Consider the following 24,727-nt stretch of genomic DNA (forward strand, 5'->3'; position numbering starts at 1 on the left):
CCGCCGAGCTGTAAGCAGTGGCTTGTAATCTTCTAAATTTTCCCATGAGATTGCTGTGACTCAGAAAAATATTTAAAATATATATAAAAACAAAAGCCTCATGTTAATACTATACTATAAATAAACTAATGATGGTAACTGAAAAACGCAAGGACTTCACATTAACCACAGACCAGTGCCTGCAAAACAACTTCCTTTTAGTTGATCTTAAACTTCATTTGAAAGGAACAAACCTTGAAGAAATCTCCAATTAACTGCTAGATTAAGAGCTTTGACATTCGTTTGTATTAAAATAGTTGTCCAATTCAGCATAACTTTTAAAAGGAAAATGTTTTTGAAAAAACATTTCCAAGACACTGGTTTGCTTCTTCATATAAAAGACAGAAAGAGGATCCATTTAATTAATGTACCCATTAATTAGGACAATTTAATTTTCCCCCAGTTGTAACAGCTCTGTGCTATGCCTAAAATATGCCGTGACAAGGTTTAATCAAACCTGCTTTGCGTTCTGGGGACCCATAGCCCAGCCTTTTCTTTCACCTTAAATGAAATATGTTGCTTGGTTACGTTTTTATTTCTAGGGTGGAGAGTTGGAAATCAGATTCAACTTCAGACGAACTTTCGTAAACTGTCTTTCAGCTCTTAAAAAGGTCAAATGGAATCGACTTTCAACAATGCACCCGTTTCCGAGTTTCAGAATTACACTCTCAAAGGTGTGCTGCCTGAAATAGAACCAATTGTACTTCTGCATTATAGGAGTGTCTCATACAGTGTCATTCACAACTCTCTGTTCATCATGATGAGATTAATCAACTATTTAGAAATGTCATCAGAAATAATGGTAACACATTGAGGAGAGGTTGCATAAACGGCCTGTATGCCAAGGATTCTGGAAACCGCTACCATGATGTATGGTAGTTGTGACACTCAGGAATGACCAAAGTCTAAACCAGCAAACATATCAATTTAATCAAAAGATTCAGACATTAAAGAAATTGAAAACCAGCAAACTGTTTCTTCAGGACCAAAGTGGGAAATGCCAGAGAGGGTGGAAAACCCTTCAACTATTACTATTTAACAAGTGACAAGCGATTCACAGCTGCCAGAGCTGGTAGCTAAACTCCAAACATTTTAAATTTTTACACCTTGGGTTTCTACCTTACAGGCAAACAGATCCCTTAAAAAACAAAGGCAAAATAACATACTTGTTAATCGAATAATTAAAGACAACAAAATCAGTTTCTTTTTCCTTTTTATTTTACAAAGGACAAACTTCAAAATCACATCTTCAGATTCAGAAGTTCCTGAAAAGATTAGAAAAAGAGATTAACACAATTACAAACTACTAACTAGTATTAGGTTTCAGTTTTGATAAAATCAGTAATTTCCTATGATGGGGTGTGGTTCAGTAAGCCAAGCGCCCTACAGCATTCTACAGTGGAAGTTCAATTTTAAAGAACTGCAATAAGAAGCAGTGCTTGCAAGATGAGCAAAATATATTGTATAAATGGTAAAGTATTGCATATTCCACCAGAATTTATACAAAGGTCTAATAACCATTTATATAGAGCACAGTACATTTAAACAAGACTATGTGACATGGGGAGCAATTAGAGGCTAATTTCACACCGAAAAGTAAAAACAAATTGTGTCTATGGATTCTTCTTCAGGTATGTGAAGATTTGTGCTCTTCATACTTTTTGAAGTGAAATTAAACTCTGCTTGTTCATCAGCACCTTGCACCCCGACAACGTCCTGCTTGAACCATGCTCTGAAATTATTCATCTTATCTTTGCAAATACAGGGCAAGTCACTGCGATCCATCACTAAGGCAACATCTTGGAAAACTGCTCATATAACAGGGCTGCCGTTTCTCAAAGATCAAAACCGCAAATCCTCAAAGATCAAAGCAATGGCTAGGGCTACACAGCCCATTCAGAGAAGACAGAACCCCCATTTCCAGCATTCCTTTCTTTCTCTCCAGTCACAGTGCCCTTACTTTGAGACAATGCTGTCGTTCTTCGCCAGCCTCAGAAGAGAGTCATCTGCTTCACCCTGTAAAAGAGCAACACCCTTCATAACCCAATCCTAGTTAAACTGCAGACTGAATTTTCAGATTAACTCCCCAAACACACACAAATGTGTTTTTCAATGCCAGTCTCTCAAACAATGAGCTGTAAATAGCTACCTAAAAGCTTATAGGAATGCAAGAATGATTTGTGAATAAAACTTCCAAGTTTTAAATTACTCTGAAAGTAAAACGGCATTCATCTAAAAGGATATATACACATTCCAGAAGTGATCAATAAAGTAACTGTTCACAGTAAACAGCATACAACTTTGCATATGTATTAGAAAAAGGCCTTCTGACCTACAAACTGCACGATCATTGCAAAATGTCCATTAGACCCAACAATTGTGACCGATTTCCATATTTTGGTTCTTGCCAATACGCACATGGAATTTAAAAAAATCACTACCGTCTTTAATAAGACAAATCTGAAAAGCAGCAGTGCAGTCTTCCTTGCTGGGGTAAATTAATTAGGAGTAGAATATTGACTGTTTACTGCCAGAATCCAACACAGGATCAACACAAAACCGATATTGATCGCACAGCGTTACATTCGGCTGGATTGAACCCATCTAAAGGAAACCAACTAAAAGCTTGCACAACTGAATTATATCCCCTACTTAACTTAAGCAGTTCAATTCAATATTGTTGCTCCTTATGAGGAAATGGGTGCTAATCACAGGTAGCGTGAGGAAGATGAGAACCTATGTAAGCGCATGGGTAGTCTTCTTACCATTCTGCGAATGGCTCCACAAATGGCGTACGTCTTAAATTGCCCGTTGAACCTGCCTGTGACCTTGTCTACCTGATGGTCAAAGGGAAAAACAAGCTTGGGATTTCAAGAGGGAACACACTGGAACAAGGATTAACACAAACATTTATCCAAATCTATATATATTCCTTCCCGAATTATCAGCGCATAAAACTGATATTGCTAAGAATCCCCAATACCAGTTTATGCATGTAGAAACTAATAACAGACTAAACCTCAATTGCAAGCCATCACTGAGCAAATCGAACCTGAGAGCAGCTCTCTGCTCAGGTAAAACTTCTTATAACCTTCACACAGATGCAGATTAATGTAGTTCTGACTATCAGTTGTCATCACAAAACTAAGTACAGCAACAGACATGTCCTAACAAAGCTTCTAAACAGAAATATAAAGCCAGTTTAGATGATACAAAGATGAAGTCTTACCTCAGCAATGTTGATCTGAATAGAGGCATGGTCCTTAGCACCAATGATCCTATTGCTCGCAGAGCTAGAAAATGAAAAGTAAATAATGTGAAACTTCCTGTGCATAAAGTGATGAACCGAGGAATGCTACAATGGAAAACTCACCCCAGATTAAACTGCTGAGTCACTCCCACTTCCAGTTTAATTACCTCCGCTTTAAGCAGAAGCCTTGGTTATTTATGCAGGACATAAGACTATGCATATTCTGACAGTTAAATTGGGGGTCCCATATCCGTGTCAAAGGAGGCCAGTGAGTCTGCAGGTTTTTGAGATCTCTTCAAAGCACCAGAACCCAGAGAACTGGGGGAAGTTGGTCCAAGTAAGAAAATAAGGACAGTCCGATTATGAAAACCAGTACAGACACCAGCTTCCCTGGATTGAGGACTCCGGACTTAAATCAACATCAGCTCAAGGCCTAAGAGATGCAACAATCCAATCCAGTTAAACCTTAAACTGACAAGTTTAACACTTCCTCTGAACGGCTCAGAAATTGAAGAGCTACAGAAAGCTGATCACATTCTGAATCAAGAGCGGCACACCCCTGCTTGCAGAAGCACATAAGGACAGCTGAATAATGGAGGTAAATAAAACTACTGAAGGCAAACTACAGGAAATGAGTTTTGCACATTACCTTCAAAGCAGCACAGAGCTAGTGAACCAAGCACATTCCTGATGGATATAACCTAAAGCAGTGCTAAGCCGACAAGACAATTCACCAACTCCTTAACACATTTAAAAAAGCGTTACGTTTGAAAGTGAATAAAAAAACGGGCAATATTGTAGTGCAAACTGACAGAGACACAGAAAATGGTAAAGATGCGACTTTTTTGTTTTCTTTTGCTGAAGTTTTTTCCACCCTCTGTAACGAATAAAGCAAGACTTACCATTTACGGGGGACGTAAAGGTCCACGAATTCACCGGCATCGTTCTGCATCTTGATTTATTTTCAGGAGACGCGTCCCACGGTGGTCTGTAAGTGAGTGATTTATTCCAAATTAGACTAGAGCTCACGATATTTTACATACTGCATACCATCCGATGTTGTCTATTATTTCGCATGTAAATCATTTTCAGGATTTAGGCTAAAATCAGCACAGAATCCGACTTGCGGGTCAATCTAAACGACATCACTAAACGCTATAAACTGCATACAGACATCACGGCCTCGAAGTCACTCTGCCAAGGATTGAGCACTCTGTGATCAAATGACTCTTCTTATATTATTAACGTCCAGGCACAAATCATTAATAAAATCGAGGACATAAAGAAAACGCAAAGCATATTTCTCCGCCAGCTCACAATAAATGCGCTCCACGCTAACATGTGGCCGACTTCTCACTGGCTTCTTGGTCTGCCGAATGCTTTTGATAATAATAATTATAGGGCTACAAATCACAAACAGATAAAGTATGTAGTTTAAACTCGGCATTTTTCAATAAACTGATATTAAACGATGCGGTTGTTTGTTTATTTTTTTACAGTTTATTCAAGAGCACGCTCCCTCTTACCTCTGCTCTGTATAATGGCCGACACGGAAAGGAAGAGCGAAACCACCGGAAGATGTCATAACAGCAAGGGGTTGTCAGAACTGCTTCCGGTTAGACTGCGTCGTGTAGGGCTTTTATACTTTTAGGTTAGACCGCGTCGTTTAGGCTATGGGTTAAGGGACTTTTATTTTGAAAGGTGCAGCCAAGCCTGCGTCGCTAAATGTCGCTAGCATCACGCTTCTTTAGACTACTGTATGGATAGGGTGGGTTTTAAAGAAAAACTACACTCCCAACTAACAGAAAGAAAAGGTAGTCTGCATATTCTCCGGGTACAACTATCCCCCCACAAGGAAAATTTCACAAGGACTCTACTGGTCCAGTAACCATCTACGATGAAGTACTCCCAGAATAGGGCGTTTCTGACTTGTCTAGGAAAACATTTTTTAACGAATTTCTATTGGTAAACCCACCCAAACATAAACATAAAATGAAACGGAAGTCTATTAGAAGTAAATGTACTCACACCAGGTGTGAGCCTGGTCAGTACCTGGATGGGAGACCTCCTGGGAAAAACTAAGGTTGCTGGTTAGTGGGGCCAGCAGGGGGCGCTCACCCTGCGGTCCATGTGGGTCCCAATAATAAAACAGGCGCCGTCCTTTGGATGAGACGTAAAACTGAGGTCCTGACTCTGTGGTCATTAAAAATCCCAGGGCGTTTCTTGAAAAGAGTAGGGGTGTAACCCCAGCGTCCTAGCCAAATTTCCCATTGGCCCTTACCAATCATGGCCTCCTAATAATCCCCAACTATGAATTGGCTTCATTACTCTGCTCTCCTCCCCACTACTTGATGTGTGGGGAGTGTACTGGCGCACTATGGCTGCTGTCGCATCATCCAGGTGGGGCTGCACATTGGTGGTGGTGGAGGGGAGTCCCCATTATCTGTAAAGCGCTTTGAGTGGAGTGTCCAGAAAACCGCTATGTAAGTGTAAGCAATTATTACTTTAAAAGTACGATTTAAAGCAGATTTGCACGTTATACTTCTAAACTAAAGCACAGTGTCAGAACAAGAGCAAATTCTGTGTGAAAATGTTGATGAATAAAATGAGGAGCATGTGGGTCAGCCACATCAGATTCATATTACTTGTTTACTATAACAACAATTGTCATGTTATGGCTAATAGTGACTATGCAAATAAATCAAAATAATATACTCTGTACTACAGATGCATTCATACTTAAAGAGTGAATCAATGATGCTTCAAGTGATGTTCCACCATGTTAATCTTCAAATAGATATGTAATGTAAACTAGTCAAGCAAAAAAAAAACATGACTTGAAATCTATACATGAACAAGTGGAAGTTAATTCTGTGCTGAAATGTTTCTGTTTAGACTGCTTCTTATTTTATGTAGTCTAATGGACTGTAAGTGAACAAGTGCTTAGAATGTGAGTTGTCATTTCTAATAACATCATGCAACATTTCTGACCCGCAGGCCAGCTGTATGATGGCCTACAGCACCTCCAAGTCTCTGCGTGTGTTTAACAGAGCGAAGTCATCAATTTAATAAGCAGTGAACTAGAACATGCCAATTCTGAACACAAAAAACCCAGAGGCACATACGGAATACAGAAAATATATTTGAAAACATATACATATATTCATTGTTTATCCAAAATAGATCATTAAAAACCGATTCCATTTGCAACAGTACTTTATGATCTTTATGACTGGTAAACCAGAACTCTACAGTCAAGCACAAATGTGTCAAAAGTGGACATGAGGTAAAACAGGATATTTAGGGGAGGAAAAATAAAAAAAATCAAGGGGGGAAATGGGTATTTAAATAATGTCCAAGTGGAAAAACCACATTCTATTATACCTCCTTAACGTAGTTACATTTCTTTATTCGTTTAATAACATGGGTGCTTCATGTCATCTGTATTGTTGCTCTGCACAACATATCAGATGGCCACAGCAGACTGTGCCTTTTAACTGTCGCAGGATTAAGGCAGGACTGTTCAGACTGCTTATAAAGCTAGGTATTATTTCAAGCTGTGCTCATGGCTGCAGCAAACACTGGAAGGATGGGTTTATTCCATTATTTCTTATATTCGGTATTACTCTTATTCAAACCACCATGGTACCATAGTGCAAAAGCTTTGGTCAAAAGAAAGTCACAGTGTCAATACGTATGCACACAGCCAGGCAGACAAATCAAGATTCTTCCACTGCCAGTTTGAGTTAGGGACCAAGACCAGTTTAAAGCAATTCAACTGGCATCATGTTTGATGGAATTAATAATTTAACACATTCTGCACCAATTTCGTCTCAGGCACTTTGTAATTTGCGGTGTATGGCAGCGTGCCATGAGTTAGAAATAGCAGCTCTCACTCGGGATATAACACCGTTTCCATCAGCAATGTGCCAGTGTATATTTTTCTACTGCAACATAAGGGACACAGCAGCAGTCCTTTCTGTGCATAATTCTGCTACAGTTTTACAGATGCGCATTCTCTCTGCATTTTACAGGCTAATTGCAGACAGGTTACTCAAAAAAGTACTGATAAATGCCAGACATGTTTCCATTAGTTACTGATACGGATGATTTACTGAAAAACAAGTTGCTTTTCTGCGACTGCTTTATTTCATTTTTAAATTTAGCAGAATGTAGACGTGCATTCTGAAACCTATAAAAGGCAGAGAGCCAGAGGAAGAATTACCAAGCCAAAATATGCACGAAATTAAAAATTACACATTCATTCCCACAATTAAAATGTCAACTTCAGAACTAACAATGAACATAACATAAACAGTTTTGCATTTTTAAACCTTAACTGACAAAGTAAATATATAAATTTGTAAAGAAAATATAGGTTCTGTATTTTTTCCTGAGAAAATAAAATTTGACTGCTGGCATTTAAAATTATCCTACTGTATATTTTTCTTTGCAATTGAAAGCATTTTCCTATGAAACCATTAAGATGACTGTTGCACATTTCCACCATTAGATTACTCTTGTAGAGCCCATTAATAGCTGTATATTTACAACCATGTTACTTCAGCATGCCTTTGTAAAGAAATAAGCAACGCCCTGAAATACAAACCAGGTGCACTTACAAAAAAAAAAATTTGAGGGTCACAATGCGGGTCGCTGTTTTGGTGCCAAAGTACAATGCACAACTTTTAAAGCATTGGAAATAAAGTGCAAAGATTTACAAGACCATCATCATCTGTCAACATGAAAACTCATCTGCTGACCAAAATATCTATCAATATTTGCTGCTCAATAGAATAAGTTTAATTCATAGAAATGTACAGCAGGAGGACAAAGAATGCTACTAGTAATTGATAATTACTGAAGATTAAACATATAAAAACTACAAGGTGTGAAAACTAGTACCGAAAAAAACAATTTATGTTTAATTCACACATCCATTACAACGTACTGTCCCATTCTTCAGATCCCAACCCCACTCACACTAAGAACATAGAATTACAGTATATATTGCCAGAATGGTTTAATTCTGATGGAGAAGTGACTGTAACACACTTTGCAGTATCTATTAGAATATAAACATATTCTAAAAGCAGTATTATTTTGATTGTTCTTATGTAAAATCAAAACCTACAGGCTCCAGAAATGTATTCCGATCCGGTGGAGTCACAAGCTGAGTATTGAACACCATACAGTAATACACATAAAATAGTCACAACGACATATTGAAGCTTTTACAGAATAGCACCATAAATGTGCTTAAATGTAATCTCTAACATAGAGTGCTTGATTGAATGTGCATTGAATGCTATTTTCCTTAGAACAAGGTTTGGAAGAACAAGCTTATTAATTAACAGCGTACAATCATATTTTCAGCAGGCAACAGGACATCCTTCATCTTTACTGTTTGTGCCAATACTTCCCAGATGTGTTAAAAATATTACAGGAAACAATTTTGCTGTAACTAGTAACATACAAAACATACTGCCTATTATAGATTATGCATAAATATTTTCAAATACAATGTAAACAACAAAAAGGAAGTGCATCCAGATAAACTATGGATAAATAAATGTGTTGATTATATCCCTTCTATATCCAATACAAAATAAATAGAAATGAAAAAAGGTTGCACTTATTTTTTATTTATATGCTTTTTCTTTAATATCATTTAAATGTTATTCTAGCGAATACTTTGAGTATGCTGAACCATTAATTGTAGATCAGTGGCCGGTCTGAGTGAGATATTCAAGTCTACAGAACAGAATATTAAGGGTTTCTCCATGAAACCCTAGTCAAATAGTCTTTGAGATTTGCAGAATGCTGGGTTTCCATGTAAATAATGTACCTTTACACTTAAATGTTAAGTGTTTGAAAGGAAATGAGAGATACCTGATGTTTGTGTAAGACACGGTTTAGCAACAGCTTAATACAGTGAAATGTAGAGATAAATGTCATCTGGTAAGAGCTGTCAGGAACCATGGATCATCCAATAGTGTTGACTTTATTCTGGAAACTAAAGCATTTCTTCTTCTATTGAGTTGCATGAACTAAATTACCCAGTTATCACAATAGGTGTTATGGGGAAACAAAAACAAAAAGAAATCCTCTAACAAAGTGTGAGAGAGGGGTAGGTTCATTTTGTCTGGACCTGCCACCCCCCCACTCCAAATGACACATTTAACTCTTAGAAAGCTTCAGCACTGCAACTGAACCATTGCAATATGATTCGTTTTATTTTGCGGAGTCACTGTTTTGAGACCAGAGTGCGAGGCAGCCCTGGTCATGGCTGCTGGATCAGCCGTCGGAAGTGTGGCATCACTTTGCCTTCTGGAAGGTAGAGGGCCATTTCCAAAGCAACGAGGACGGTGAACTCGAAGGAGATCAGTTCTCTCCGATTAATACGGAACCTCTCTTCGAGTTTCTGCAGGGACAGAAGACAGAAACACATTTAAAACTGAAATCCAGAAATCACAACCCCCTATTTTTAGTAGACCATTGTAGAAAAAAAAAGTTTAGAATCTGTGGCTCCATGGTAGCATGTTTATCTGGGATTTAACCAAGTATGAGTAATCTGCCATTTAGCGGAGGTGACCTTGTGCAGTTGCAGAGTCCGGGTTAGACCTCAGAGATAACCTCAAACATTTAGCTTTTGGATTGAACTCCCTCACACAGCACAGACCCGCTGTTCTGCTTGAGGATGTTGAAGATATTGTAGCACTTTGTGTCCTAGCGTCAAACATCCTTTCGGATTCACACAAAGACGAGCCAGAAAAAGACAGGCACTGAGCATTAAAATGACTGACACGCCTCAGGCTGTCCCTTGGCCAGCTGGGAGGCAGACGGGCTCTGAACGGGACTCGAGCGATGACCCGTGACAGCTGAAAGCTTTGTAACATACGTCTATGAGCAGCTTGACCTCCTGCTTCTTCAGGTCGCTGCCGATCTTGGCCGCCAGGAGCACGCAAGCTGCAGAGCACAGCTTGCGGTTCTGCTTGTTCAGTCGTCCCTGCAGCACCAGCTTCTCGAAGTACACGTAGGCCATCGCCACGGTGACAGGCTGCAGGCTGCACTCCTCCCCAACATTGCGCATTTCTCGCTTCAGGCTGGACAAGACCAAGGCAGTTAAGCACCGAGCTTCAGAAACGTTTCACGCTCAAAATACTGTACATCAATACATACACATCCACTAACATTTCCAACTCCCTGGTTTTTTTTTTCCCCCACGGCAATGCATAAACATGAAACCTACATGTGAGAATATTGCAGGCTTATAAATTTCTATTCTTTTTTGTATTGGGTAGGCAGGTACTTTTGCTATGTACAGTCATCTGCATGTAGCTTTCTGGGTCTAGATAAAAACTACAACCAATTTATTTAAATATATTAACAGTTATGTTGTACAGAAAAAATGTATTTTTTTCAAGTAATAACTCGCAGTAAATACAAGGTCACTTCAATAAAAAGTCACAAGCTCTGGTATATTGTTACCTTCAACACTCTAGCGATCACAAAACAGTAAGAATAAAGGGGTAAGATTTATAGCAAAATGAGCATGACTCCTTGCTCAGAAAAGGTAATAAGATTGAAATTTCCAATCTGTGGTGCAGGTTACTTTCACAGATGGCAACTCATGCACCCAGCATCCTCCTTCTCTGGCTCTGCAGCAAAAAACAAATCATGTCAATGTGACTTTCCTGCAGAAGAGAACTGTTACATACCTCCTTATTTTGCTCAGAGTTAACTTGATGTGAGGAAACTTTTCCTTAAACATCTCATTCATGTCCTTTTTAAGGTCTGATGGCTTCACATACTCGATTACAGTTGTCTACGAATAAAGGAAAAAGGATCCAGTCTTAAAAAAAATCCCCATATCTGATCAACATGTGACAAACAGAAAAAATGTAGCACAGAAAACTCATGATGAAATATCTTTATCTTTCATGTTAAATTAATTGAATATTAAAACATAATGCCTATAAATCACACATAACATAATAAAAAAAGATCTATAGAGATGGTTAATAACATTTTCTTTGTTCTTTACCTTTGTTAACACTAGGCAATGTAACCAGAAAACAGAAGCTTACATTCCTTAAGCTTGTTAGGACTAGCAAAGTGAGAAAGCATATCACATCCTGTTTGGAGCAGAGCAAAAAAGAATGCTAAACCATTCTATATTAAAACAGACAATTTGAGTCATCTGTGAAACATCCTTTTTTGAGTAGGTGAACTTACTTAAAAGGCTCGCTTTACAAATCCTGTAAAGAACGGTTCAATGAATGATAAACAGATTCCATTGGTGGCAATGGAAAAAAAAACCTGCAACTTTTACACACCATCAGCATTTTTTTCAAGATTCTAGAATAAGATAAAATGGTAGTGTATTGTGTTTTTATAAAAGGGTATTTGAGGGCAAACTGCGAGCATGAAAGCAATGTTACCAAGAAAAAAAAAACTTGCATTAGCCTCTTACGCATAACACTCCACAGTGGAAAAGAAAACAAGCTCCTTTATAATCTGTTCTCAAAGCTCTTTGCACAGGTACTGCATATATAGGACATCAAGCCATGAGTTTATATTTAGACAATGGTATTAGAAGTACTTTATGAAGGAGCCTCTTCACTGTGCACCGTGGCTTTCAAAGACCAAACTGTCAGAACCCACTACAACGTTCAACAAAATTAAGAGCTGGGATGACAAGGAAATTCCTTGGAAAGAGGAAATTAAGTCATGAAGCTGATGTCTGAATGCCTTGGAGAATATATTTTTTCCTACCAACATGGTAACAGAATTCACTAAGGACATATAAGGATAGATGAAATACAGTCACAAACCAAATTTACAGTTGATCTGCATGACATCATTAGGTTTTATGTCTCAACATTTTCATCTTTTTTACAGACGTCAACAAAGCAGTAAATCTCCCTTTCAGGAAAGGTGAAGGTACAGAAAACTTCTAACAAGTTCAGACAGATTCGCTTTTACAGCTTTCGAAAGTACTATGTAGCTAAAACAAAGACAACTATTTTAGGTGAGACTCTGCTGTGGTGTTCTTGAGCAAGGTCCTTCACACAGTTTTCCAATAAAAAATGGGTGTAAATATATGTCACTTTAGGTAACAGTGCCAGCGAAATTAATTTGTAATTTTATAAGTATGAGGCAAAATCATCCTAATTTATGATATTTTTAAAAATCAGATGAAAAGTGTGTTGTATAGCATCCATGTTAAGGTAGCATTTACCACATTTTCTGATGCTTCTCAACTTTAAAAGTCACAACAGTAACTTTATACTAAAGATTTTCTTGAAACAGGAAAATGTTTTCAAACAGTGAAGTAAAACAATGTGACCCCAATCTAACACTCCATTTACGCTGCCTTTACTCCAGGTATGGGAGTCCAAGTTTGGTCATTTAGTCTTGAAACTCTAAAATAAAAAACTAGAAAATTCAATACTTTTGTGTCCTGTGTCTGCTGGAATAAGCTCTGGCTTACTGTGGAGAGCAGATATATTAAGTATTTTAAAAACGTGTACACAAATAGGAATACTTAATGCTCTCTAGAACTTGATTAGAGCCTAAGCAAAGTTTCTAACAATGCAGAAAGCTTAACGATTTGAAGAAATATTTTTAAGAAAGGACAATGCTAGTTTTAAGAGCATCTCCGGGTTATTACTCTTCTTTGCTGGTGGTGGGAGACGTTTCATTTAACTGCAATAAAAAGATAGAACTGGAGCCAGGCATAAAGGCATAAAATAGTAACAAGGTCGTATGCAGTAGAACGCAGTGAGACTATACAGACAGGCACTGTGAAGTACGCCTAGCTGCAGCTGAGCACCAGCAGTGGAAATGAGGCAGGAGTGACACAGACAGGGGTAGGCACCACAACGAGACTAGTAAACAGTCAATGAAGCGCTGTCAAGGGCTCTCACCATGTAAGAAGCAAAGATGAGGACCCTCTTGTGTTTCCCACAGGGCCACTGGGGATCGCTGAGGAGGTTTGGATCGTATTCCGACATGTCCACAATCTCATTGCCTGGAGAAGCAAGCCATCAGGGAAGGCTTTTAGGGAAATGAGCCTGAGCAATGCATGAGGGCTGCAGGCATCACGAGGATTGCAAATATCAAATGGCCAAAGATCTGGAATCTCAACAGGATCTGCCACTTGTGTTGAGGTAATTACAGCTCCTATTCAACGAGGACATGCTGACAGGCAGAGCCGAGTGCCTTACCAGAGGAGGTAATTCTGCACATCTATGAATGTCTGCCTTAACAGTTCTGAGTGAATCAGTGCGATACAATGAACATAAAAAGGTATAAACATTTCAGTTCAAAAGAGAATCTGAATCTCATTCACACCACAGTTTTCCAGGAAGCCACCAACCCAGCTCCGACACACGAGCACTTAAGCAGAAACTTAGAAGAACAAAAAGAGGAGTTTCTTTGTGGACCTCACATGAACCTGCATTTGACTTCTCTCTCTTGAGAGCTACCCCGTTAAACAGAGCACACAAAAGCGGCCAAGCAAGACAAGATGCAGCCGACGAATAAAATCAAGGGTGTAATTTTGTGGGAATTCTTGGCAGCATGACAGAGCGCAGAATTATTTTTGTTGGCGTTTAAATGTGATAAACACCACAATTGCAAGCTGAGAAAATAAACTCATTTTTAGGTTTGATATACATCAGAGGAAGATCTCTTCATCTTTACCTAGTTCCTGGGCAGGTGCTGCAGCACTGATCCTGGCAGGAGTATAATTTCTCTGAATGTTGGAGCGCGCCAGTGGAGTCTGAGCAGCAGGATCAGCTGGAGGGTTCTTCTGCTTTACCAAGGCATTGGTCGGGTAGAGGAACTTTGCATAGGATACAGTCTGGAGGGAGAAGCCATTACAACACTGCATTAAAAAAAAATATATGCAGACCAAACACACACTTGGTAGTGAACTACTATAACAGCACAATGGTACAAGAGATCCCTGCAAACTATTTTTTCCCTTCATGTTTAAAAGGTTTCATCTTGAACTAAAATGGACATTTTCTTGAAGACTGAATCGCTTTTACAACCCAAATGTAAACCAGTTTTAGAAAAAAACCAACACGCTGAGGATGGGATCCCACCACAACAAGAGGGTGAGCTCCAGGGCTCCTACCTTTCCATCAGCTCCCAGCTCCACTCCCTCCAGCCCCGGGACCATGTCTAGCGAAGGGGGACCCCCTCCAGAAGGATGCCTCTGCCTCTGTCCCTCCAGCTTGGGGTCACTGTGGAAAGAAAGCCAAGTCTGTGCTTAATACGAGTCAGACTGCAGACCTGGGCTTGCCTAGGCATGGGTTAACAGCACAGCACATGCCACTGTGTGGAAACTAGTCTGAATAGGCTGCTTTCAGCATGCGAATAAACAGTGACAGCAACGTGAAAGCAAAACTAGAAGAATCCAGGGTTCATAAAAATATTGCAGAATCTCAACGGTTTTGGAATAAATCACACAATGCACAGAAAACACACCCAAAAGGAAAATACATTATATGGTGTCAATTATCTTATACAGTACAGTTTTCTTTTCATTCCTTGAGAATTTCTAGCAAACTGATATTTATTGAGGTTTCAAAAAAATGTTTCAGGACTGCTTAGTTAATAAGCAAACCCATTTTTTCTTCGCTGCACAATCTGTCACAAACTCCTTTCCAGTTTCAGCACAGCTGTAATTTTGGAACGATAAACATGTCTCTCCTACAGAGCTAGCATGCGGAACATCTTTAAACTGACAGTAATATGATGACAGAATGTCAATGAAATCCACAGAACCCATTTGCTTCTAATTGCTTGGAAGATGTATTACAAAACAAACACTATAAAGAATTGTTCATGGTCATCTGTGCAGCTGTAAGTAAACTCAAAGTGTCCGCTACTAGGATTTATGACTATGTATCACTGCTGTCAAAAGAAAGAGAACTCATTCCCTCAAACATTATCTAACACTAGAGGGGTTTAATTTAATCATCACTAATGATTATAATATAGGCAAATAAACTGAAACATTAATTTAAACTAACCTGATTTGGACAGTACAGGCAGGCTCCCACATTAAAGTCCCCGAGACTTTGATTTCTACAGAGCCTGGGAAATCTCCTCTTATCTCTTCACGAACGTCTTATATAACATGCCATGCAATTTCCTCTTTATAAAAAAAAATCCTTCTCCAGCTTCCACGGAATTTGCAAGGATGTAAATACACAGGCCACTGCTCAAAGCCAAGGTCACAGAGTACTGTTGCACTGTGCCACTCAAGCCCAAGTGACAGTGGGAATATCGCTGCGCACAGAAAACTTAAGTCCCACGAGTGTACCACTGCATTGTTTTGCTAAACTCTCAGAATGTATTTTTATCTAAGGAAACAAAGCAGACCCCAGCAATTAAGGACAAGTAAATCAGGAGTGCATCTGGACTTTGAAAAAACAGCAGAGAAAACTTAAACATGACCTGAGGCAACGGAAAAAAAAATTGAAGGGTGCCCTGTGCGAGACCTTACCAAACTGAACATTACACAATTTTCCACTGCATCCTTTTTTTAAGCACAAGGCACAAGAGACGTGAAATGAGTAGCTATTATATTTTCCCCATCTACAAACAACCAACACATGCAAGAAAAGGCACTCTTACCTATCACTTTGTGATGAACACAAAATGCTTTTTATGTTAATGAGGTGGTGACTGTACAGCACCAATTCCATTTACATGCTTTTTTAATTTTAACTGGAAAAAAACACTACAAAACTTCTGCAGTTATAGCACAAACTCCTCTTTCTACACAGGAGTAGTAAGATTTAAAAACAAAAGTTAATTCCGTTTTTCCCCCCCAAATTCTATCCAGAGGAAGGAATTTTCTATTTCACCAGCAGTACGTTTTCCGGTTTAAGTATGGCAAAACAATACTGAGAATTCTATGCAGATTCAACAGAATTAAAACAAAAGGACATTTTTAGAATGACTCAGAGAGACAAAAGTAATAATGAAATGCTCTTGTGCTGTACCTGATGTGGAAGCTCTCCCCATAAGGCAGGACAGAAAAGGCAGCACACAGGGATCTTTTGGCACATATGAACACTATCCTAAAAACAGGAGACCAACAAAAAAATCAGCCACACCACGAGACGACATTCACCTCCTTAAAGACACAGTTGCGGGTGTGCACCCTGGCGTGTTTTACACAAACCTTATTCTGTCATATGCCTTTATTATTTCAGCAGTGCTCGCTGCTTGCTTATTATATTATATGATACAAGACACGTATTCACATAAGACATATTCAGGCATAAGCAGAACGCAGAAGGTCTTGTGGAAGAAAAAATGTTATTTAACTGCATAGTTACGTTAAACGTTCCTATATGCATGGAAAAACAGAACCTATGTTTTTATTGAACTTTTTCTCATGGGCTCTTTCATGGTTAAAGTATTCGATGCTCCAAGTCTAGTCAAGTAAAATATACAATGCCAAGGATTATTACAGACAGTTAAGCGCTTATGTGGCATTTTGGACATCTGAAATGTCTATCGCACACCTACACAATCAGGAAAACTGGCAAAGGGAAAAAAAAGACAACAAGAGTGAGAAAGCTGTCATGTGTTTATAACTAAGTCTTCGTCAACAGAACTAGTGTTTTTCCATGGGCGTGAGGCCAAACAAAATCCCAATGTAATTCTGCTGTCTGGTTAGAAGATGAGTTTTGAGAGAGAAAAAACTTGACAGCACACAATGACAGCTCCGATGTTGAGAACTGGGCAGGTCAGGTCATGAAACAAACAGATCTTGTCTATCTTTCACAAGGCACACACAATGCAATCAGCACTTAGATGGCAAGCTCTGGCTGTGAAAAGCAGTAGCACTCAATACAGTTACAGCCATGACTTAATTCTGTCCTTGTATCACATTAGTAAAGTATTATGAATTTATTCATTTAAACACCGTCACTTTAGAAACACTTTAAATCCCGAAGGTAATGTACCTTCAGATCAGACCTATCAGATATGCTGAGGCACTTACTAAAAATTAATGTAATTAAACTATCGCTTGGCATCTCTCCATCATCTCAGTGAATGAGCAAGTAGTCAGGCACGTGGCCGTACTTTTAAGCTTGTTCTTGATCACACCGTTTTAATGTTGCCGTACTCCAAAGCACAGAAGAATTTTAAAATATACTGATCTTCAAGAGAAGCTTATACTTCTATCTGTAAAGACATTTGGTATCATCAGGAAAATGCTAATCTTTTCTTGCATCAGGAAACACTGTTTTACAAGCAGCAGGAAACGGTGTGTTATGCTGCTAGAATGTTGTCATGTCAGCATGAGCCCAGTGCAGGCTAGCATGTGGGAGTCCAAGGACATGATCAATGTAGCACCGTGCAGTCAGGCTGGCATCAATCACAGGTAGGGTTCTCCAGCTGTAAGACATGCCTGCCCAGTCCAACACAACCGGGTCGCCCCATTGATCTTGGCGAGGCACTGTGACATGCGGTCTTCCCAGTTGTTCGCCTATCACTGAAGGACTGTGTTCGGTTGGAAAAGAGCAGAAATCGCTGACTGTGAACCCCCCAGACAGCAAATGACAACGTGCTGACTGGGGTCAGACTCCAACGCCAATATCACATCGCCCTCTTCACGAGCAGGCCATGTTGAAATGAGAATGATTGTGCTGCACACCAGGCTTGTGCACAGAATGACCAAGGAGTGACATACAGTGGCTTGATTACACCAAGACTTTTGGTGTGAAGCATTAACAAGCAAAGTCATCAAGTCTGCTTACATACCTGCTGCTTCTGGTATCGTACTGCCTCATGTTCTTTATGAAGTGGACCTTCTTCAAACCTCTAGGTCGCGGAGAGCCCGATAAAGTCCGTGACCTGAGCAAAATGAGTGGTCATGAGAAAGTCATTAGTGCTGCTCAAAACAATTCCTGACAAAAACCATGCAACAAAAGGCATCTGGCAATTACAAGTTGCTAACATTTAAGTTAGCATTGCCTTTCAGTGCAATTACACACCATCAAAAGTCCCATATCGGTATATTCTTTAACAGAAGCATGAGTGGGGAGATCAAGCATAAAACGATTCCTAACTGGAGATGAAAGAAAATGTGGTTTCAGCTGTGCATAACGATGAACAAGGCCAGGTACAAAATGTTATCAAATTTATAGAATACACCCTTACTCTTCATTTATGGAATTCTTTAAATATACACTTTGTGATCCTTTTAGGTCTGAAAATGTCATGATATAGAGTAGAAACCGTGGTCTTTGACAAACAGAGTATAGAGAGAGAGAGGAGCGAAAGGCTACTTGCTGTTTAGGTTTTTGAATGATAAGCTCAACACGAATGCAATTCAAAAATGCGACTGCGGATTTCAATAAATGGCAACTCCTGATAAAACCTATTCGGGTAATTTAGCCAATGCTTGGAAGAACAGCAGTATAGCATTCTAACAGGAAAACACTAAATATTAAATGAAGGGTGAACAACTAATTCTGTCTCTGGTCATTTTCATCTTGCGAGAGCTCTTAACTACCTGATTGATCTTAGCATTGGCTTAAATGGAAATGGAGTGAGCCCCCTTTCACAGGACATTATGGTTTAAGACCAAGATGCACTTCACACATATTTACCCACTTTGCAACTGGATGGAATCGCCAGCTTGTAAAGCTCTCCATAGTTATCCCATAACACTATGGTGCAAACTGGACCAAGTACGTTGGAAACATTACTCTGATGATTTTTTTTTACCTAAAGCAACTTGCATTTCCAACCCTTTATACAGGAGAGTAGTATACTTTTATGTTTCGCTTGGGTGTTTTGTACTTTTATGGGAGAAGCCAAAGACAAATTTCCAAGTAATGAACAATAAAGTATCTATCTGGATGTAGTGCCTTGATGAAGGGCACAACATCAGTGCTCCTCCTGGGATTGGAGCCCACAGCTATCCAGTTATGACTCCAGAACCCTATCTATTTCACAGATATGCACACCAGCTTCTTCCTACCTTCGAGTTTTAGGTTGCAGTACGTTTAGGGTTGATTGGCTACTCGAGATTGCCCACTAAACTTTACTCCCTGGTCCCCATTAGTTGACTGAACACAGTATATTCTATCTCTACAGTCATGTATGGCATACAAAAGCAGTCTAAGTGAAGAGTAAAGAGTAATTTAGACTCGTGCTTTATTTTTGACTTACCACTCTTAACATAAGTACTTGTTTAGTTTCAGCAGCTACAAAATGTCTTCACTGCAAAAGGGGAGTGTTTGTCACTGTTAAAATGGCTGAGAAATAGAATTTGCTCCTATGCGCAATTTAAAGCATCAGCAATGTTTATTTCTCATTATGCACAAACAACTGGTCAAAACATCAGAAAACAGCAGCGCACAGATTGGCACATAATACGTATTAGAAGCGGTTAGACACTTCTTTCTTTCTGTATAATCTGTAAACCCCTCTGACTCGTTTTGGATATGAAAAGTGAAGGGCAACGCTCTTATAATGCAAACACGAGCAAACGCCCAGGGCAGCCCATAAGGCAAAAAGCTTACTATGGCAGAATTTGGAATAAGAACTGTTACACAATAGTTGTTCCATCTGGCGTGTTCTGGTTGACCTATTAAAAACGAACAAACTTGTGTGGCTGGGGTCCATTTAATTCAGTCCAGTTTTGAAATCCAGATTAGGATCTGTCACAACCATCCCTATTTGACATTTTGGCTACTCTTATTCCCCCGCTTTCTGGCATCAGCTTCCTTTCCCAGTCCAAGCTGCTGCTCTGAGTTATTCAACGACCGTTCAGCTTGCATCTGGACATTTCTGCATCTTCACCATCCTCCATGTCTACATCTATTGCATCAGTTTCTAGCTTGCAGCTATAAATTATTATTCCTAACTACTCTTGGCAATAATAATACTACCTCCAGCACATACACTACTAAAGCACTCCAAATCTGAGAACAAGTTGACTGATGTCATTATTTTAGAACTGTGACTTTTTAAAGTTGGTTCAAACCTGTTTCAGTGCATTTTCATTCACAAGACCAAAACGTTACATAGCCTATACCACAGATTCTAATATTGAGGGGAGGTCTTTTCATAAAGGAGTAAATACATTTCCCTAATAAACCTGAAAATAATTTCTTACCTTGGGGTAATCTGTATTCAATGCCAGTACACAAGCTTTACAGAAACTTTTCAATTCAAATGTCTACAAAACTGATTCTAGTCACACCCCTGTTGGTTTATATAACAATCTCTCAGCTCTTTATTCATTTATACAGTATGCAGCATCTTTGAGGTCCAGAGGGAAGCAGCTGTAACAGACTCCTGAGACAGGGTTAAGAAGGGTGACCTTGGAAAGCCTCAGATGTTTCAATCAAAAGTTCAACAAGCTCTTAACTCTGAATCAACTGGCTTATCTATGGCGTTTAGGAGTGTGATAAGCAGAAAAATGCGTCACTGCCCTGAAAAAAAATAAATTCCACCAACAGCAATCATCTGTGCAATATGCTGGGTCTCTGCCCCAACACCAGCACCCTATACCAAGCTGGTAACAGTAATTGAACCCAAAGCAAACTTTATTGAGCATAAAGCTAGACATTGCCACCATGCAACAAAAGTGGCACTTAAAATTGTAACATTTTCCCTTACTTTACATACATAAAAAAATACAAAAGAAAAAACAGTAGCGCACACAGATTTAGCACTCAGTTTCTATCTATAAATAGGGAATCAGTCATATGCACATGAGACTTATTTAAGGTTATGTTTCAGAACAATAGTTCAAGGAAGAGTAAAGCCACTGAATCACAACAGTGAATTATATATCACTGGGGATGCTTTAGGAAAACACTGGATCTCAGTTCCAGTTCTTGTGTATCCCCACGTCAACTGGTTCTTGTTCCAGCCAAGGCACAGACCTCATAGTCACTTTTGCCATGAGAATGTTTGATACTGGGTCATTCCCACATATATTAACATCATTGATAGATGATGAAGAAGCAGGAAGCTTCAAGCAGTTATTCAAACTTATGAGTAAAATAATTTACTGCAAATATACATTCTGGTGGGTGATTGTAAATGATTTAGGAATGTAAACATGCATCTGTCCTTTCAGAACAAACACACTTGCGCTTCTCAAAAGCAGCAAGCACTCTGTCCATTCAGAGGTCAAACAACATTGGAGAAAACCTTTATTTCAGCTCAGCTAGCTGTGTGTACAGATTGGAAGGGGGTTGCTACTCATATTCTTTATTGAGAGTGTTTATTATATAATTGGATTGGTTTAATCAGCATTAGAGGTCAGAGGGTCATATTCTCTTGCACACTGGGACCTTTCAGGAAGTAATTATTAAATGTTCAATTAATAGCATTACAGCAAACCTTTATCAAGCACATCGAGGAGGGAGCAGATTGAGTTCTATTTGCTTAGCTTTTTCACATCAACCCAAGTACAGCAGACTATTTAAAAGCAAAACACAGAGTGCTGAATCAGGATAAAAAAGTATGATCGAAAAATGGATAAGTTAACCACAGCGATTAAAAGTTAAGCAGGAATGATATCTAGAAGACCCATGGTGTTGGTGTTAAAAACTAGTAATTGCACTAGTTCTTTCCTGGAGTCCTTGCACTGGCTTCCTGTCAGGTTTTGTGTCGACTTCTAAATCTGCATGCTCACTTATAAGGATCTACATGGCTTGGCACCTCAGGACCTGTCTGACTTACTATCTTCATTCTCCCCTTTTGGCAACCTTTGTTCAACTAATTCTGGTGTCCTGCCTGTCCCCCAAGCCTATCTACATATTATGGGTGACAGGGCCTTCTCTTGCTATGGCCCAAAGCTCTGTATAAGCTCTGCCCCTAAAGATATCCGAGAGTTACCTTCCTGGTGCACTTTCAAATCAACTCAAAACCATCTTCTTTAGAAGGGATTTTATATAACTGGTTCTGTATCTGCCCCTTTGCTTTTCCCTTCTGTATTCCAAACCCTGTTTATAATGGTCTAAATTCTGCTTTCTCCTCCCAATGTGTGCTTTTTTTTCTTACTGTAAAGCGCTTTTCTCAAAGTTTATTATTTGTCTTTGCTCTGTCAACACTTCTACTTCCCCCTTAGTTCCAGATTAATGTTTAATAGAAAAACAAGGTGGAACATGAGAAGACAACTAACCTTTCTAGCTAGCCCTACACAACAAGGCACACAGCTGCATGCAGTAGTGCTTGTGGTTGTTCCCACATGCCTAAAACCCAATTGAAAGCCAAACAGTCCTTTATTTTAGCTTTCTTTTGAATCCTTTAAAATGGAGGTGGACATTTTACTTCAAAGGTGTATGAAGCCCTGCAGTACAAAGGAATGTGACTCAGAGCGATTACCTTAGTGAGCTAGATTCCTCTCAATAAAACAACAATGCATGGAAAACTATTGGACCTTTTTTCGGTTATTTATGTCTCCCCAGTACAGGCCCTGGCAGATTATGTTGCATAACTATTTGTTCAATTCATCAACGAATAATTTTGTCCAGCCTGAGGCACAGCGTAGTCAGGCTGAGTCAATGTTTATCTGTTGTGACTCCAGTTTGTAAATGCTAATACAAAAAAAGGTTAAGCTCTTTGAAAAATAACCCAACTCATCTCCAGCTAATACCTGCTTGTTTATCATAAATAAATTAAATCCTCATTTATTTTTAAATTGGTCAAACCAATAAAAGTGGAACACACAAAACCCCATACTTATTTTCAGGATGCACACGCTGGATTGGGTTAACAGGCCTGTTTATTCTGGCCCACTGTTAACATTTGTTTCTAATAATAAATCTTCAATGTGTATCTGTTTCCTGGGCTACAAGACACCCTGGTTCTGCATTATTAAAAAGTAGGGTGTGTTGAAGACCTGTATACGTTACTGACCAAGCCTGGGCGATTGCTCTTTCACTTAATTCTCGTCTTTCCGAAAAGAATAACTCGAGGATATTTTTTGATTCAGCATTTCGTAACGCACGACAAGAGGTCGATAAACCTACTCTAAAGCCATAAACAACGATTAGATCTAGTTGAACACACTCGCAAAACAACACAGGGCTCTCACTCCCTTATTATCCATCTTTTATATTTAGTGACACGTCCGTAAAACCTCTTCATAGGGGAATACCATGGTATTGCGCTAATAATGGGATTTAACTTCTTATCCTTCAAAACCCGGAAGACACTCAGCAGTACGTGATGGAGCTCAGCATTAACTCTTCAATAGGCTCCAAAATACAAATAAAAAGTATGACCAAGCTAAATATTATTTAGCTGTGCAGTATTTACCACTTAACTGATGCAGGAAGTAAAGACTCTTATGGCGTATTTCTGTCTTTCTCAGCTGCACAGTCAAAAACAACCCTACCTTTAGGATGACCCCCCCACACCGCCGTGAGTCGTATTAAAACTCCGGGGCCAAAATCGATCACAGCGGTTTAGCGGACTATACCAGCAAAACAACGCATGGATTGGACCTGTTATCGGAAAACCAATATTTCCACTTTGACTTTTTGCGGGATGCAGCGATGCACCGACTCCGGGACGCACTGAACAGGTGAACTGCTCGATCAGACCTTACCTCTGCCGTGAGTCCAAACTCAGAGAATTGCAGCTCTGCACGGAGAGGAGAGTCGCAGGCTTACTAGAGCCACCCGGCAGGGCAGCGTGCGGGGGTCCCGTCGGGGACAGCAGCAGAGGTCCCGGTGCCGGCAAGGGGTTGCTTGCATTGCCCCCCTCTGAAAACGCGTCGCTGCCCACCACGGTGTTCGCCCCAGGCTCAGTCGGCAGGACCAGGATCGGGGGAACGGCGACCCCCGCAAGCCTCGATGCCTGGGTGGCGGCGGGCCCGCCCGGGGTGGCCGGCAGCTGGGGGGAGGCTCCGCAGCTACTCGCCGGCACCTGGTGTCCGGCGGCTGCGGCTCCGGCTTCTTGAGCCTGCAGCTCGGTCTCTCTCTGGCTGTGGTTCCCATTGCTCAGGTGATCTACGGGCCGCCCGTCAAGTGAGATGTTGTTCAGGAAGGAGAGGGCGGCCTGCCTCCTCCGTGAGTCTTTACTTTTCCGAGGGTGATCTTTAGGCGCTTTACTACCGTGGCATAACGTGCTACGCGAACTGCAAGTAGCAGCCGCCGCCATTCTCCAAATGAAAGGAAACAGATAAACCAAAAGCATTCTACCCGGCGTGAGGACTCAAACCCACCCGCCTACCGCCAGCGTATTGGAGCAATTTATGCGATATGCAAAACAGTAGTTTCCCCCGAGGTCAGGATTGGCTACTCTGGTTGGTTATAAAACTGTGCAAACATCGTCCCAGAGGCATGTTTTTGATTCCGTTTTGTTGTGGTCATTAAAAGGCATCTTGCCTTTTTTAATTCGGTACTTAGACAATACATAGTCTCG

At 39.9% G+C, this 24,727-nt stretch overlaps 2 protein-coding genes across 3 annotated transcripts; both read right to left on the reverse strand.

Annotated features, from left to right (window-relative positions):
- Positions 1-1,235: 1,235 nt before the first annotated feature.
- On the reverse strand, positions 1,236-4,917 carry rps21 (ribosomal protein S21). Its single transcript, XM_006639619.3, has 6 exons — positions 4,816-4,917; positions 4,192-4,277; positions 3,269-3,332; positions 2,805-2,876; positions 2,000-2,055; positions 1,236-1,304 (listed from the first exon to the last, which is right to left on the reverse strand). The coding sequence occupies exons 2-6, from the start codon at positions 4,239-4,241 to the stop codon at positions 1,295-1,297; spliced, it is 252 nt and encodes an 83-aa protein (XP_006639682.2). The 5' UTR covers positions 4,242-4,277; positions 4,816-4,917; the 3' UTR covers positions 1,236-1,294.
- A 1,496-nt stretch (positions 4,918-6,413) lies between these two features.
- On the reverse strand, positions 6,414-24,530 carry cables2b (Cdk5 and Abl enzyme substrate 2b). Of its 2 annotated transcripts, XM_015365226.2 has the most exons (9): positions 23,910-24,529; positions 18,092-18,184; positions 16,318-16,395; positions 14,439-14,547; positions 14,000-14,159; positions 13,222-13,325; positions 11,011-11,117; positions 10,191-10,395; positions 6,414-9,713 (listed from the first exon to the last, which is right to left on the reverse strand). In XM_015365226.2, exons 1-9 carry the CDS (start codon positions 24,497-24,499, stop codon positions 9,573-9,575), a joined length of 1,587 nt encoding a protein of 528 aa, XP_015220712.2. In that variant the 5' UTR covers positions 24,500-24,529; the 3' UTR covers positions 6,414-9,572. The 2 variants fall into 2 exon arrangements, with proteins under 2 accessions (XP_015220712.2, XP_015220713.2); XM_015365227.2 differs by lacking the exon at positions 16,318-16,395 and having other exon boundaries at positions 23,910-24,530.
- Positions 24,531-24,727: the final 197 nt, after the last annotated feature.

This window comes from Lepisosteus oculatus, chromosome 16, assembly GCF_040954835.1.
Source record: "Lepisosteus oculatus isolate fLepOcu1 chromosome 16, fLepOcu1.hap2, whole genome shotgun sequence".
Classification (NCBI taxonomy): domain Eukaryota; kingdom Metazoa; phylum Chordata; class Actinopteri; order Semionotiformes; family Lepisosteidae; genus Lepisosteus; species Lepisosteus oculatus.